The 17755-nt window shown below is 43.0% G+C and overlaps 2 protein-coding genes across 2 annotated transcripts in view; one reads left to right on the forward strand and one right to left on the reverse strand.

The window, feature by feature from the left end:
- The window catches only part of WDFY4 (WDFY family member 4), a 143326-nt gene that overhangs the window by 96113 nt on the left and 29458 nt on the right, over positions 1-17755 (forward strand). Inside the window, exons 47-49 of the mRNA XM_068398245.1 lie at positions 1351-1413; positions 16528-16570; positions 17362-17481. Coding sequence (XP_068254346.1) covers positions 1351-1413; positions 16528-16570; positions 17362-17481 — 226 coding nt within the window. The remainder of the gene's footprint in view (positions 1-1350; positions 1414-16527; positions 16571-17361; positions 17482-17755) is intronic.
- Positions 3637-4425, reverse strand: LRRC18 (leucine rich repeat containing 18). Its single transcript, XM_068398246.1, has one exon. It carries the CDS (start codon positions 4423-4425, stop codon positions 3637-3639), a length of 789 nt encoding a protein of 262 aa, XP_068254347.1.

The following is a 17755-nucleotide window of genomic DNA, read 5'->3' on the forward strand; positions in this document are numbered from 1 at the left end:
CCTCAGGGGCTTTCTCTTCAATTGCACCTCCTTGGTATTTAATGGGTTACACTTAAGCAAAGCTATGAAATTTTCCTTTTGCTGACCTGTGAATTCTTTGGAGCATTGTATAGCCATTGATTTATCAAGGGAGCTAGTGTATGTGTAGGACTCTTCTAGCACCCAGTGGTGTGTTGTACGTCCCTGCATCCCAGGAAATTGCAATTGTAGGTGTGCTGCTTCCTTTCACCGAGATGAGAGCCACTTCCATCTCACCTCACAGCACTGGGTGAAAGAAGGTTTCTTCCTGCTTTCTTCCAACACATGAAGTGTCATTAGATTCTTTAGGAATAAAATGTTTTTGTCTGTCTGACTTTGTATCGCTGGTGTGGAGTTAACTTTTAACAATGGAATTTTTGTTTAAGAGAGATTTCTCCTTATATGCTCGTCTTGTTTGGTGGAACTTGAATGTAAGACTATGAAGTGAATAATTTGCACTTTGTTTTCTTGCATTTTGTTTCATACTGCTGTTCTGGCCGTTATATCGGGTTTACTTTCACTGTCCTTTACACAGGAAAAATATTTCAACACATAGTACTTCCTGTGGTTAATTCTGCGACCTGGACTGAGGATTGGTACTGTTAATTTCTAAACAATTATAGCAGTTCCTTCTGCCCCTGAAATCTCTGAAGAGTTTCTAATGGAGTGTTGCTTAAAAAGTCAGTGCAGATTTAACTATTCCTCCTTTCCAAACTGACTGCATAGTGTGGCTACTTAGAATCGTCAGGTTCTGCCCCAGAGCCAGTTGCTTTGTTTAGCCCTGATCTTTACTGTCTCTCAGCTCTAACTTCTCTCAGGGGAATCTTCTGGTTGCAGTTCAAGACAATGTTTTGATCCTCAGCTGTTTGTGTTGCCCCTCAGCTGAAGGTCACCAAAATTATGTATTTCAAGGGTTTAATACATTTGACATCATAAACCCCCAGTGAAAGTAAATAAGAATGGCTGAGACATGGGTTGGTATTACTTTCTGCTATTTTTGCTAGATAAATGTCTGAGTGGGTTCTCATTCTCTGGCTTTAATTAATAGCACCTTAAACCACCTGACCATAAGACCATAGCCCTGTATATCAATTTAAGGTCCTATTTGGAAAGAAACTGCTTTTATCCAGCCCATAGGCAACGCCTTAACATTAAATGTATGCTTTTGCTGTGTTGTCTTGCAGCTTTGTCCTTGGTTAGAGTCTCAGAGAAATGCTGTGGCATCCTTCAGGAAGAAAATTGCTGTCAGGACATGACATAATTATATACATATGTAATATATACAGATAACCATTTAAATAATTTTAATGTGACCTTTCATATCTCCTGTAGATTTTGCTCTTTCCAACCTGATTTGAAGTCAAAGGGGATAACAGAAGAGTCCCTGAATATAAGGTAAACCATCGGAAACACTGGATAACTGTAGATAACAAATGCAATTGTGTGAATAAATTGCATCTTAAAAAAAGCATCTAGAAACTTAACTGGTTTTGCCCTCTATTTTAAAGATTCAAAGGTGTCCCCAGAACTGCAAAAAGCATTCTAGTGTTCAGCATCCACACTATGAAAACATGAAGAACATGTTTAGTAGCTGACTGTGCATAGTTGATTTATAATTACCTCATTAATATAACTTTATTGGTAAACTCTACACAGATGGTTAGTGTGGGAAAGAGACAGTGAGTGAGGCTAGAGTTAATCCATAATGCTTCTGCATAACGGCTTCTTTATTGCGTGGTTAGGGCAGACAGCAGTAGATGTACACAGGGATGTTTTGGCATGTTATAGCTGTACTGACTGTGCCGTGCAAGTTAGAGATCATTGCACCCAGGTATAGCACCGAAAATCCCAGGTAACTTGCTTATGCAGACTCTGTCCCCTCTCAGCATGAGCTGAAATAAAATAGACATAAGATAGTACCACTGCCTAAGTAATGATCCCAGAAAAGTTGTGCTTAAGCAGAAAGTTAGAGAAAATGACCCCAGTGAGCATGCTTCCCTTTACCAAGCTCCAGTATGGGAACTGAAAGACTGAGGACTTGATGAGTTTTCTGTTCCCTCATTTGAATGTTGGAGCCGCTTCTGAGTTAGGAGAATTCAAGAGCAGCACAAGGGGCTCCTTCCCCATCTAGGGAGCAATGGCCATCTTCCTAGCATCCCAGCTCTTCCTGCCCTACCTGAGACAGGGAGTCAGGCCAGTCTAAGCTTTTTGCCCAGACAAGCTATTAAAAATTGCATAGCTGAAGCATGGAAAGAAGAAATTACTAGTTTGATCTACCCATATGATGCCGAGGTAGTAGCATTTCTGGGAAACCCTGTATCAGTTTTTGCACCTAGTCCATAGGAATAATACACAGGAGTTCTGACTCCCAGGCTCCACTGCAGCCATTTAAAAAATCATAATGGGCTGTTACTGGACAACTGAGTACTTCGCCCCTGGCACTTTATTCTCACTTAAATGTTTGCTGTCACCATGTTACTACGGCCACAGCCAGAACCTCTTCTCATGTTATGCTTGACTGCTTTTATGATCTGCTTTTATAATCTGCTCATTGCTTGTACCTGTACATTGCTGTCTGCAAGCTGCCAGCACTTTCTGCCCTAGGAATGTGATTTGAGCAAGTGAATGTGCGTGCTCAGGTGCACATGTGCATGCACACATGTGAACAGAAAGCTAAAAGTACTGTGGGGACACCAGACCTGATTTCATCAGTTCACCAGTTGACTCGGATCATGGAAGAGGATGACTCTTCTTCTCCTAGTCACTGCTTAAGTGATATACCCAGGACCCTTAGAAAGAGGAATCTTTTCCCTACCTCTTCCCCCTTCTGTTACTGTCCTGGGAGGAAGACTCAGAGACAGGCGAAACACAATGAGTATAGGTAGGGATGCTGATTGTGTCATGCAAGTTAGAGATAACTGCACCCAGGTATAGCACCCAAAATCCCACATAACTTGCTTATGCAGTGTCTGGCCCCTTGACGGCAAACAGGATCACCGGTTGTTTAGCTCTAAGCATTGTGTTTGCACTTCTTAGTTACTCCTGAGCATAACATTTGTCTCTGCTGCCTCTGCTGAATTGGAACAGGTTTGTGGTTCCTACACTTGACGGTGCCTATCTGAGATTCTCTGAGGGGTTGGCAGTAGCCAACAGCAGCAGAAAGTTCCCAGGCCTGTTCCTGTTCCTCCAAATGGTATTTACTGACACTAGTTTAACTGTGTCTCACCCTATGAAAATGAACAGGACTAATGTTTCAGGCTAAGTGGTGAGAGTGGAGTTATAGAAAAACCTGTATTTTTGAAGATTCCTTCACTGGACACATGCACACACAAAAGACCAAAAAAGAACCCCAAAACCCAAGCATGGAGAATGTGTTGTGGGATCAGGCTAGATGCCAGGGAGTAGGTCTTCCTTTCCCAAATGCACCCTTTCCCAAATACACATCTGTTTAAGTTGTTTTGGATTTAGTTTTAGAGACCACACAGATCTGCTGCTTCTAAAACTGAGTAGATCTTTAAAGGAAGACAACTGCAGGAAAGGGAGGAGGAAGGAGATCAGCTTTTTATTAGCTCAGGTTGGACTTCATTGGACATGGTCTGTGGAGTGCCTTGATAAATTTCAAGGATGTGTGCCTCTTAATCTCCATTCTTCTTGGTTATCCTTTGCAGAGGAATTGGGTGTAAGGAGTAAAGGGAAACTTGGCTTCTTTGAGGGACTGGGTGCCATGTTCTTTAACTTGTTCAGCTTGTCCCTCTCATCCTGACACATCTTTAGGCAGGAACAGCACAGGTCTTTCTCTTGTACCAAGTAAAGCGTTTCTATCCGTTTGATGGAGTCGGCATGCTCTTCTTGCTTTGTTGAATCTGGCAAAGGGTTTCTTTTTGTATTCAGTTTCTTGAGATTGGGAAGCTTTTTCACACTGTTTGGGATGGTGGTCAAGGCGTTGTCGAAGAGACCTATCTCCCTAAGTTCCTTCAAGGCCCCAAGACTGGTGGGAATACTGTCAAGACAGTTCAAGCCAAGGTTGAGAATATGCAGGTTCTTGAGAAGGTTCAACTCTTCTGGCAGATTTTTGGTGGTCAGCTTGTTGTTGCATATATTCAGGTAGAAAAGGTTCTGAAGCGTACCTATTGTATTAGGCAACTCCTCGAGCTGATTACTATGGAGGTCCAGCCAACGCAGTTTCTCAAACTTCTGGATGCTACTTGGAATCTTTTTTAACATGTTTCTGCTCAAATCAAGTTCATCCACATCAGCCAGTTTCAGAATGCAATTGGGGAAGGTGGTGATACCCATGTTGCTTAAGTCAAGACGGCGCCCCCCATCAAAAGCTATCCGGATGGAATTTTTGGCAGTTTTCAAGGTGATCTTCTTCCCTTTTTGACCTTTTGCTTTCCCCTTGGCCATCTCTCCTCTGAGAGACAGACAGACACACCAGACTCTGTGGATGAAGTGTGGGAACTCCGGTAAAGCCTTTGAAAGCAGTGGCTGTTACTCCCTAATTAAAAACAAAATAATCACTTAGTTATAAATTAACATGTGACATCTGGACTCTTCAGAAGTATTTTTTTTTTTTTTAAGGTCAGGACTTTTCCATGCTGGAGCTACAACTCTCAAAGTTCTTCCTGAAAGTGTTTTGAGTAGGTGAAATTCTAATAATTTACAATATCATTTTATTGCATTGTAGCACCTATATTGCATTACAGGGTGAAATTACAAGTGGGAGCAATGTGCTGTCTTTCATCCCTAGCTACTAATTTGAGCTCAGCATGTAATGAAACAATGAAATGTGGTGTTATCCATCAGCCATCTGAGGACCTGAGCAAAAGGTCTCAATGGTCTAAATCCAGTTCTTAACGACTTCACTGAAAGAAGCTATCCAAATTTGTACTTATTCTACCAGACCAACAGGTTGCCTTCTTTACAGGCCTGGCATTTGTTGACAGGTTGCTTAAACATCCTGTTTAATGGACCTGAGATTTGGGCTCTGGATGTTATTGAAAGAATAAATATTTAAAGCAAATGATTAAGAATCTTGTTTTAACCAGGACCTTGGGAACATAGAGGCTCTGAGATTTGCCAGGACTGCTTGCTGTTCACATATCACCTGCAACGCAGACTGCAGCAGAGAGTCTGTGTCAGTGCTGCTTAATGATATGTTAAACCAGGCCTTGGTAAGTGTCTCCTGTGCTTTCAAGGACAGACTTTGGATACTCTAACCTTGTCTTTCCATCCGTGCTGTGGCATAGATGGACTCTCACTGTGAAGGTGCCCTGCCCTTGAAAAATGCGTGTAGGTGTTCTGGTCAGACTTTTGACTTGTACTGATGCTCAGCATGTGCTACACGCTTTGTTGAATTGAGGCCTGTATGAGTAGTATTCCACTGTAGTCTCAGGTTTGGTGAACTATCTCTCTAATCGAAGGCAATCAAATACAGCTGCTAATTATGGCTAGTGACAAAGGAAAACAGGCTGATTCCCTGGAAATGGATAACAATGTTCTTCTCAGCCAGACCACAGAGAGGAGCATGGGTTACAGCTGGCTAATCTCAGGATGGTTCGGGTGCTCTGGCATTTAGTTGTGAAGAGTCAAATCGCAGCTTTGATGAATGATTGTTTGGGACAAAATATGGATTTGTCTACAATACATTTCCCTATTAGAAAGGCTTCATTACAAACCCTTCAGGCTTTTTGGCTACTCATTATTCATGTGCAAATACATGAAGGGGAAGCTCAGGCTACAACTAAGGCATTTCAGCTCCTTTTCAATTACATGCCATAGCCAAAAATAATGCAAAAGCAAGGAGGATCTCTGCCAGTTACCACCCACCCTCCCGTGAGCTCTGTAATGAAGCAGATGCTTCAGAAAATCCTGGAAGCAGCACAATGGGGACAGTCTTGCCCCAACGGTATGTTCCAAAAATGAATCTTTGTTATTTTATATAAAAATATTTAAACACAGTTAAATCTTTCTGTGTTTTTCACTCCCATGTTTCTGTCTCTCACCAGTGCTTACAGGGCCATGTTACCATTACATCTGAAGGCCTCTCACTCTTTGCTGTATTTAACCTTACAGTGTCCCAGGGGCAATATCAATGCTATTCTTTCCATAGTGTAGACTGGTAAGTGAAGCAAAGTACTCTACAGTGGAAAATTAAGCACTTTTTCCACCTTTGTTGATGTTAGCTTAAATAATTTGCCCAGGAGTGGGTAGGAAGTTCTGGAGATCAAAACAATAGGTTTTTTAATCACAGTTCACTCATTTTAAGGATTTGATGCAGTATTCTTGTTGGCAATTCTCTGAAGATAAAGTTCATCTGCATGGGAAGTGCCAGAACCCTACTGCTGATTCAGGACATCCTCAGTCCCTCACTGGTGCACAGAGAGTGACTACCATGCTTCAGAAAAAGATCTGCAGCTCAGCTTCCTTACACTGTGTCAGGATGGAAAGAGATTCTCTGCTTCCTGCAATTGAAGTGAACCTGGTGACTTTTAGGTCCAGCTTTCTCTGTTTGAATTTTGTGTTGGATGAGTGGACCAAAAAATTCAGTGCATTTTGATCAGTGAAGTTTTTCAGCCAAGTATACCTTCAAAAAAAATGAAAGGAAGCCTTAAGGAAAAATACATATTTTTTTTTTAATTCAAAATGATAATTTCTTTTAAAATGCTTTTAAAAAATCTTTAAAACTCTCGGAAAGAAAACATTTTGTTCAGTTCCTAGTAATTTGTTTCTATTATTTTTCATTTAAAATCCAAGGGGAAAACATTGCTCCAAAATAGGTTTCCTTCCTTAAAAATACCAGCCAGCCAAAAAATTATCCTCTTCTGCAGCTGTTTGTTAGTGCTGGTGTCCCTCGGTGCTGTGCGTGCCTGGGAGCACTAGAGGGAGCCTGGTGTAGAAGGTTGAGTGCCGGAGGCTTGTCAGGAGTAACACTATAGTTTAACCTTTTGGGTTTGGGTACTTCTCTGCAATAAACCTTGCCAACTTATTGCAAAGTTTGAACCCGGACTTTTCAGATTTTTAAGAAGTCCAAACAAACAAATCAGTGTAATTTTCCTGAAGGCAGATGATCTCTTTGTGTGATGCACTGGATAATGCAGGCTTCAAAGAATTTAACCGCCTCCTTTAGTCAATTTTTTTAAAATCCTACTGTGGATCAGATGCACTGATCAGGAAAACATGAGTCCCTAGGGACTGCTGACACTTTGCAAGTGCTAATTGCTTTGGGTTAAAAGTGGGAGCCGCATTTCAAATTTACAAAAAGGTGATTTTCAATCCCAGAGATAGGGATTTCTGCAGAAACACCGAAGTGCACCAGACAGCTTGAAGGGGTTGAATAGCCTCTGCATGCTTGTAAACTAATTATCAGTGTTTCACAGGGCTGTAGCTGGAGATAATGGAACTTAGTTAGCCATGTCTCAGTTTCTCTAGCTCCTCATAAGAGGGCTCCAGTTCTGTAGCCACTGATATTAAAAATTCAGGAATTGCAGGAGCCATCCTTGCTTTTTAAATGTTAATTATGCCTGTTCTAGCTCATGCTTGCAGTGCATCTCCTGGGATAGCAGAGGAAGAGGTACATGTGTTGCCCTACTACCTAAGAAATGATGATGATAAGGGAACTCTCTTTACTCATTTTCTCTAAACCCTCACTCCACTGCCAGGTTCACCCTCTGAGTTGCTGGCAAGCCTTTGCCCAAGGGTGGGAATGCTGAATTTCTACGTGATAAGGTCTTGCTAAAGAGGTCCTTGACTGGAAAACTCTTTCCGTTTTTATCCACATGTGGTAAAATCCTTGGTCTGGATTGGGCTTTTGAAAGCCCATGGCTAACCCCAGAGCTTTAGGAGTGTTTCACAGACCTAGATCTTTGAGGCTCACCTGATACAGAAATGAATAGAAAATGTGTGTCAAGGGCACCACGTGGTGCTATGTGTTGCTGGGAGCTGCAGGGAGGGAACAGACCTTGAGCATCAGGTCTAGGACTGTCAAGTGTCTTTCTGAGGCAAGGAAGGGAGTGGAGATTACCCCTTATCTGCACTTAAGCACTTGCACAGGGCCCAGTCATGGCCCCTTGTAGCTTAAGCCTGTCCTAAGAAGGAGATACAATCCTAGAAGAATACAGTTTTGAACCCTGATGATGCAGTCTGTTCTAACTGAATCTTTCTTTCTTTCTCAGCACAGGGCTTGGCAGGAGCAGAACAGGCGTTCTGCCCGTGACACTGTCTGGGTGTTTCAGGACCTGCTTCTCTGCGGTTCTGCCTGTTCTTTTCCTCCCATAGGTTGCTGCTTCCTACTTCACTGCACCCAAAGCTGCACAGAACCATCTTTGTCCCATCTTGAACTAGTCTGTGAGAAAAGTTTCCTCTGTCTTTCCTTCTGGAAGTCTGCGTATTGCAGAGCAGGCTTGCCTAGCACGGCAGAGCTATGCACGCCCTGCATTTCTCCAGGGGCAGGAAGGCAGTGAGGTGATGAGTTCTAATTCACCCATGGAATAGGTCTATGGAAATACTTTCATATAAAGCTTAAAACCAGCATTTATACAGTGAATGATTTTTCATGAAGTCAAGCAGTTCCAGGTAGGGTATGTTTTTATCTCCCTGCTTACAAGCCTGTTACCATTTCTTTGTTGTTAGATACGACCTGTTGTGGAAGAGAGATTAATTCACTGACTACCTTAAAAGTAGTCTCTTGCTAACAGGCAGATTTAAACTAAATCCTGCCATGAACGAATAGATAAAAAGAGGTTTCCTTCCCTAATTTTCTTACTTTTCTAGATCACTTCAGAACCACTGTGCTACCACACAGTGCAAGGTCACATATAAAACCAAGGCCCACCAAGAATAAACAAAAATATTGTTTCATCTTAACAATTCTGCCAGACTGCCCCCCTACATAAGATCTTACCAGCTAGCAGCTAGGAAGACTTAGAAGGTGAGGTACAGATGTCACGAGATGCTTGTTTTTTTCAGTAGTGTGGGATGAGCCTTCACAGTCTCTCACTGTGCAGTCGTCCTCTGTCTACTCTTCTTTGAGTAATGAATTAGTCTTTCAGTCTGTAAATAAATCTGTGAGTGGAGAGCACAGGACAAATTCCTTTTCACAGCCCTGCAAAGCCTGAATCATACTTCCTTGATGGAAAATGGCAGCTCTTCAAGAAACCTGTGTATGTGAGCATGCAGGGGGAGGAGGAGTGGCAAAAAGGACTTCCCCAGCTCCAGGGTCTCTCTATTCAATCCTCCTTCCACAGCCTTGGAAACTTCCGTTCCTAAGCAACAACAATGCTATGTAACGGAGTTCATTAGCATAATGTTTGGTTCCAGCGTGCAAGTTCAAGCTGGAGTGAAAAGAACTGAATCGCATGCAGTGCCTGGAAATGTTAGATTTCAAATTATGCAGAAAAAAAAAGCATCTGAATCTGGTTAGAAGCTGTTCGTCAGCTTCTAACATTGCCTTAACTGTCCATTTTAGTCATTTGGCTATTTCATTTTACTTGGCTGTAACACAGTGGGAGACACTTGTGTGTGTGTTAAAGCTTGCAACATTTGTGATACCATCCTTAGCACGTGCCACATCAGATAGATATGGACACAGGCGGGAAGTCTCATGCAGCGGTGCAGCAGGGGGGATATGAGCTGCAGTTTATATTAATCTCTCTGTGACCCTTCAAAAGTGCAGTTGGTACAATTTTCCTTTTGTAGCATGTGAATTTACTGGAATTTTTCTCTATGACTGGGACCACCAAGCTCAAGCTTTTAGTAACTCATTGCAATAATTTCAAAATAGTATCTGGAAAAAAAGAACTATGGAAGAGAAATAGCTGTGTGGTTTGTGGTAGGTATTGTTCACAGGAGATGCAACACTGAGGTCCCTCTCTTGCTGGTAATGGGTCTGGGATATTATTGGCATAAAGAAGCTGATAATATTTATGTGCTTGCTTGATTCCAGGGTTGGAGATTGTATTCTGCTCACCTCAACAGATTAAAAGAATTTACTTAATGCTTTTCTTCTACAACCTGAGGTGTGCCTGGGTGCAGCATTTCCCCAGTGGAAACATTATCCCTTTGTCTGGTTTAAGCCTGTGAATACACGCGGTGCAAACAGTGTTCTGTAAACGAGGGAGATTCCTTTCTCCTTCTCTAGCCTCTTCAAGACATCCTACTTCAAGGAGCCCTACTTTAATATTATACTTATTTATAAATTTTCACAGAATCACAGAATGTTAGGGATTGGAAGGGACCTCGAAAGATCATCTAGTCCAATCCCCCTGCCGGAGCAGGATTACCTAGACCATATCACACAGGAACGCGTCCAGGTGGGTTTTGAATGTCTCCAGAGAAGGAGACTCCACAACCTCTCTGGGCAGCCTGTTCCAATGTTCGGTTACCCTCACCGTAAAGAAGTTTTTCCTCATATTTATGTGGAACCTCCTGTGTTCCAGCTTGCACCCATTGCCCCTTGTCCTGTCAAGGGATGTCACTGAGAAGAGCCTGGCTCCATCCTCATGACACTTTGCCCTTTACATATTTATAAACATTAATGAGGGCACCCCTCAGTCTCCTCTTCTCCAAGCTAAAGAGACCCAGCTCCCTCAGCCTCTCCTCATAAGGGAGATGTTCCACCCCCTTAATCATCTTCGTGGCTCTGCACTGGACTCTCTCTAGCAGGTCCCTGTCCTTCTTGAACAGAGGGGCCCAGAACTGGATACGATATTCCAGATGCGGCCTCACCAGGGCAGAGTAGAGGGGGAGGAGAACCTCTCTCGACCTGCTAACCACACCCCTTCTAATACAGCCCAGGATGCCATTGGCCTTCTTGGCCACAAGGGCACACTGCTGGCTCATGGTCATCCTGTTGTCCACTAGGACCCTCAGGTCCCTTTCCCCTACGCTGCTCTCCAACAGGTCTGTCCCCAACTTGTACTGGTACATGGGGTTGTTCTTGCCCAGATGCAGGACTCTACACTTGCCCTTGTTATATTTCATTAAATTTCTCCCCGCCCGACTCTCCAGCCTATCTAGGTCTCTCTGAATGGCTGCGCAGCCTTCCGTTGTGTCAGCCACTCCTCCCAGTTTTGTGTCATCAGCGAACTTGCTGACAGCGCACTCTATTCCCTCATCCAAGTCATTAATGAATATATTGAATAGTACTGGTCCCAGTACCGACCCTTGAGGGACTCCGCTAGACACAGGCCTCCAAGTGGACTCTGTCCCGTTGACCACCACTCTCTGGCTTCTTTTCTTCAGCCAGTTCACAATCCACCTCACTATCCAATCATCCAGACCACACTTCCTCAGTTTAGCTGCGAGGATGCTGTGGGAGACCGTGTCAAACGCTTTACTGAAATCGAGATAGACCACATCCACAGCTTTACCATCATCAATTTGTATTATATCTGTCTTCTTTGAGCCATGGAGTAAGAATACCCAGAAGGTGGACTGGTACAATCAAACAAGGAGGACCCTGCAACTTTATTCTAAAGTAATCTAACCTAACACTTCTGAGGCTTGAGAGAGACTTGATTGTTTCACAGGGAAATCTGACTTTCCTCTTTCAATAGTAGGACTTGGACCTAGGTTGTGGCTTACCAGGAAGGGGATTTTCTTCACAATATTTTTGGTAATTGCAAAGATTCTTTAAGAAAAGTCGTTTTAGGAGAGCCTTGGCATTGTCTTGCAGACTTAAGAAGTCTGAAGGATGGAAGACAAAAAGAAAATGAAAGCAAATTTGTGAAGTCGAAGAATCCAATTAAGTTTATTGGACTTTTAGTATTCATTTCAGTGGGGGCAAAATCTTATGCTTTGAGATAATCTCATCTGCAATGAATCTCCAAATGGGTAGAGTTCCACCTGTCTCTAGCAAATGGAGAGTACTGCCTATCACAAGAGTGAGATCATAGTCTGATATTAATGGAAGAGGGATTAATAAATCACTTATGTATAGTGTAGCCAAAGGTGGATCATCATTAGTACACATCATGCTTAGATTCTGCCATGGCTAGTGACCTAGAAATACCTTATAGATTTAGATATAGATAGATGTGTAGGTACTTCTCTTGACTTTACATAACGGTATCCCCTCTTGAAGTTTAGTTATTTACATTATAAAGCACTTCTCCTGTTTCTTTTTCAAACCAGCCTTTGATTATTTCTTTATTTTTAAAAGCACATACTGCGGTTGGATAGCTGCAGTTGATCTACTTTGAGCTTTTGCTGTGCTAGCTAGAGAGATGTGTTGATGGCTGGAGGAATGCTGGTTGATTACCAAGGAGAAGGGAAGCATAGGCTTTAGCTGCTGGTAATGCGATTCATGTTCTGAGCCCCTGGGAATCACAAGAGAGAATGCAGAATTTCAGATCTCTGGGGACTTGAAGGCAGCATCCTGCCTGGCCTCCTGAGACCCAGAAGGATGGCTTTTACAGGGGAGTGACTACATTTAGCCTTGCTTATTTTTGTGATGTGGTGAACTCTTCAACCTCTTTGAGTTACATAGCAGCTTCCAAAATAAGCAGAGAGGATTGTTTTGACCCTTGTTAGAGTCCTTATTAGCTGTGTAGGGCTTGTGACAAGCAGAGCAAGAGTTCCTGTAGAGGGTCATGGCACCCACAAGTCAACATATATTATGTATATTTGCATAACATACACACAAACTGGCCCAGTTTAGTCCTGTGTATAGTATTCTATAATGTTCACACTTTAAAATTTTGGAGGACTGATGGATTGAGCAGGTTTGTACATTACATAACTCCTTGCTTTTCTAACTCAGCCATAAATCCAAAATAAACCTGAGCAGTTTTAGTGAGTCTGTCTGCCCCTGTGGAAAGGGAAGAACCTAATCTGATCCCTCTGTGGCAAACACCCTAATCCAACCACACTTCAAATAATGGCAGGAATCCTGATCCTGTTCCATCTCTTTGAGATACTATCTCTGAGTTGCAAAGCCTGTTGGAGACCTTACAGAGGCCAGTGGGGCAAAGCTCTGTGAAATCTACATACAGTACAAGAGGACTGAATTGTAATGGGTAAGTGCTCATGATAGGTGTCTTCTACTTTAGAATTCCTACATTCTTGAGCCACACATAGCTCAAACTGCAGGTGAAAAACCACTGTAACTCTATACTAGTCAATGGACTTTCTTCTGGTTTACAAATTAGACCATCATATAATCTATTCGTGTTTTTTTGGACAAAGAATGAAGATCCTTTTTTCCCATATCAGATATAAACTACACCTTTTTGTATTGCCTGGTTTCTATAAGTATAGCCTATCATTGATAGGTTTCCTATGCTTAGCAAAAGAACTAAAAAAGCGTAGGAGTTGTAGACCATGAGCTAGAATTGGTCCTGGGTTTCATGTTTGTTCATGGAATAGGTTATTACTTAGACTATGCAAAATCCTTCCCTCAGATACACACTTTTCTCTAAAAAGAGTGCCTAGGCAAGGAATAAAATACTGTGTTGAGTAAACCATAGTGTTTTCTGTTTATGTACACTATTAACTGGTCCAGGAGCAAATAGGCAGTAAAATAATGATTCATAATCATGAGAGGTAGTTTACAAGAATTTATTGCTGCAAATTCAATAAAACTGTAACAATCATAGACCATTCTAGTGTTTTATTTAGTTCTTTGAGGCTGCTTTAAGCCTAGCTTTGTGGATTTCTAGTGTGATCCTATACAGAGCACAAGAGGGCAAAATAGCAGCTAGTTATTCCTGTAGCATTTTTGTAATCTACAGCTGAACTGATTTCCTTACACTTCAGGAAGTTAGTAATCCTGTCTCTGAGCTGGCACTTTAGGATTAGTTTGAAGTTGTACACTCAAAGGGGAAAGCATCTCCTACCACCAGCTATATCGTATCATGTCAGTAACCCTGTTTACTTTGGCAGATGAAAAGTTTCTTTAATCCAGAAGCTGTCACTTGTCTCAGTTTGGTCTCTTGGAATTAAGAGCAAGTCCATGGCCTTCAGATAGTGACACATCTTCTAGCTCAATGTAGTTGAAATGTTACTTTTGTTTGCTTAGAACCTTTGACCCTTTCACATTTTCAGGTAAATTCTCCTGTTTAGAATCTCCCTTCAGCTGGTTTGGTTTTTGGTTAAAGTTTCAGTTAAAAGCTGCATTTTGAGAACAAAGAAAGTGAAAAAACCATATTTACTCTATTACTTTAAAAAAATATAAAAATGGCAACCCATTTTTTAAGGACTACAATAGTCTGAAAGTGCTTTATGCGAAAGGAATATCTGAGATATGGAGACTGAGATACCTCTGTTTTCAAGCTAGTATTTTTAGAATGCTTCAGAAAAACATGAGTCTTTGAGAATAAGGCTTCAGAATAGAAACAGGCAGTCTTAATGGTGTACCTGTCACTAGCACTCTAGTTCTACAGCAGGATGAGACTGGGAGCACAGACTAGTTAATGGTGTGGCTTAGCTTGGAACAGCTGAGGAGGTTGCTGTCCCTGGCTGTCCATCTGCCTCTGCTGCAGGGGCATCTCCTCTGCCTGTGAGTCAGCTTCTGAATTCTTGCAGTTTACCATGTGGCATCCCTGCCACAGTTTGTAGTGATATCTTAAGGCAAACAGAATCCATCCTCACAGAATCACAGAATCAATCAGGTTGGAAGAGACCTCTGGGATCATTGAGTTCCAACCATTGCCCTGACACTATCATGTCAACTAGACCATGGCACTAAGTGCCATGTCCAGTCTTTTCTTAAACACATCCAGAGATGGCGACTCCACCACCTCCCTGGGCAGCCCATTCCAATGTCTAATGACCCTTTCTGAAAAGAAATTCTTCCTAATGTCCAACCTGAACCTCCCCTGGCAAAGCTTGAGGCTGTGTCCTCTTGTCCTGTCGCTAGTTGCCTGGGAGAAGAGGTTGACTCCCACTCCACTACAACCTCCCTTCAGGTAGTTGTAGACTGCAATAAGGTCACCTCTGAGCCTCCTCTTCTCCAGGCTAAACAACGCCATCTCCCTTAGCCGTTCCTCATAGGTCAGACCCTCCAGACCCTTCACCAGCTTGGTCGCCCTCCTCTGGACTCGCTCCAACACCTCAACATCCTTCTTGAGTGTGGGGCTCAGAACTGGACACAGTATTCAAGATGTGGCCTCACCAGTGCCGAGTAGAGAGGGACGATCACTTCCCTAGACCGGCTGGCTACACTATTCCTAATAGAGGCCAGGATGCCATTGGCCTTCTTGGCCACCTGGGCACACTGCTGGCTCATGTTTAGCCGGCTGTTGATCAGCACCCCCAGGTCTCTTTCCACCAGGCCGCTTTCTAACCACTCTTCCCCCAGCCTGTAGCGCTGCATGGGGTTGTTGTGGCCAAAGTGTAAGACCCGGCACTTGTTCTTGTTGAACCTCATGCTGTTGGTCTCGGCCCATCTATCTAACCTGTCCAGATCCCTCTGTAGGGCCTTCCTACCCTCCAGCAGATCGACACTGCCACCCAGCTTGGTGTCATCTGCAAATTTACTGAGGGTACACTCAATCCCTACGTCTAGATCATCTATAAAGATATTGAACAGCACTGGCCCCAAAACTGAGCCCTGGGGAACACCGCTAGTGACCGGCCGCCAGTTGGAATTTGTCCCATTCACCACCACTCTCTGGGCTCGGCCATCCAGCCAGTTTTTAACCCATTGAAGAGTCCACCCATCCAAGCCCCGGGCAGCCAGTTTGTCTAGGAGGATGCTGTGGGAGACAGTGTCGAATGCCTTACTGAAGTCTAGATAGACTACATCTACAGCCCTGCCCTCATCTACTAAGCGGGTCACTTGGTCATAGAAGGAGACCAGGTTGGTCAAGCAGGACCTGCCTTTAATGAATCCATGTTGGCTGGCCCCGATGCCCCGGCTGGCCTGTATGTGCCATGTAATGGCACTCAGGATGATCTGTTCCATCACCTTGCCTGGCACCGAGGTTAGGCTGACAGGTCTATAGTTTCCTGGATCATCCTTCCGGCCCTTCTTGTAGATGGGCATTACATTTGCTGATTTCCAGTCAGCTGGAACTTCTCCAGTTAACCAGGACTGCTGGTAGATAACCAAGAGTGGTTTGGCAAGTTCATTTGCCAGTTCCTTCATTACTCAGCACCACCGCACTACTTCCTTCTTTTTTTCTTTATTAAATATCATACTTTAAGTGGCACTTCATTCAGGAGCAGACTGGCAAGTAACTTAGGGAGAGTCAGCATGCCATAGGGAGAGTGACTGACAGGGATAAACTCATCATCTATCTGAAGCTGGGCCATCCCAGTTCATCAGACAGAGCCTTCCTTCCTAATGAAAGCAGCAATGAAATTTGTATTGTGCAGCACTAACCTAAACCAATGATGCTCTCATTTTGTAATTGGCCAATGATGAAACCTCGACATTCCTCTAATCTTGGTGTTCTCTCGTTTCTGTGGGATGAGAGCAGGGGACACAGGGAGCACAGATATTAATGTGTTGACTTTCTCTTATTGTTCTGAAGCAGGCTATTTCACTCAAATGTTTGTTCCATACAGGAAACACTCAGGAGGGGAAAAGACAATGCTCCTGAAGTGGCAGGTAAGCTAAATCTTGGCTGCACACGGCTAAGCAAAGAATTTTAGCACCTCTGATATGTGTGTATGTACATATGTACTTCAAGGCCTAAGCTGTTCTCTCACTGCTGGAGGTGAGGTTATTGGCAAGAGGAGCAGAGTATTTACATCTGGTTATTGCAGAGGTTTTGCTGATCCTGCTGTGAAATATAGGTGCTACTGTCTGGCAGCTTAAGTGTGATTTTTATGGACATTTTTAAAGTGAGACCAAAGAGAGCCACCTAGTTGAATGACTGTTCACAGATCATCTGTACATCTAAACCAGTGCACCTCCTGTTTTCCCAGATGTTTTGCTGAGCTGAGAGGTGCATTTACTTTCCTGTACCCCTGATCTTCGTGACCTAAGACACATTGAGGAAATCTATACCTCCTTGTTTATATGTAGCACTTTGTGCAGCCTTTTCTGTACAGGCAGTTGTCCAGCATTTTCCAATATACAGATTGCATGCATTTGACTCACTTAAATTGGGAAAAAGTGCTCTGTTATGCAAATACAGCATAAAAGCACTGGGTGATTATAGATAAATGCAAATGGCCTTTCTGAAGAAGAGCCAGAATGAAGACTCAGATTCTGTTGAATGGATTGTTATATAAGAGGTATTGTGCTGATCTGAATGGCGATTGGTGATTGATTACACTATTTATAATTTTTGTCCTGGTGGTCCTTGGAACCACAGGGCTCTGAGGGTGCCTTTGAGGCATGGTTTTCAGGGGTGGAGTTTGGAGATTTTAATGCTTTTTTCCTTTCCCTGGCAGAAGAGGGAAATCAGCAACTTTGATTACCTCATGTACCTGAACACATTGGCTGGCCGCAGCTACAATGATTACATGCAGTATCCTGTGTTTCCATGGGTCCTTGCTGACTATGACTCCGAGGTCAGTGCTCGCTGCAGTGTTCTGTACTTTCTATGACAGCAATTATACAAAAGTTTGTTGAATTATGCCATTGAAGCAGAGGGATCTAGACCAAGGGTTCAAAATTTGAGATAGTTAATTTGAACTATCAAATTAACTCAGTATGCTGAGGATCACGTTCTACCTCAGAAAGGTGGATGAACATCTGTAAATACATGCCTAGTTAAGGGCAGGCTGCATCGTCTCAGCAGATAGGCAGGGACAGGCTTTTGTGACTCCTGAAAAGGAGGGTTGG

Source organism: Nyctibius grandis, chromosome 4, assembly GCF_013368605.1.
Source record: "Nyctibius grandis isolate bNycGra1 chromosome 4, bNycGra1.pri, whole genome shotgun sequence".
NCBI lineage: Eukaryota > Metazoa > Chordata > Aves > Nyctibiiformes > Nyctibiidae > Nyctibius > Nyctibius grandis.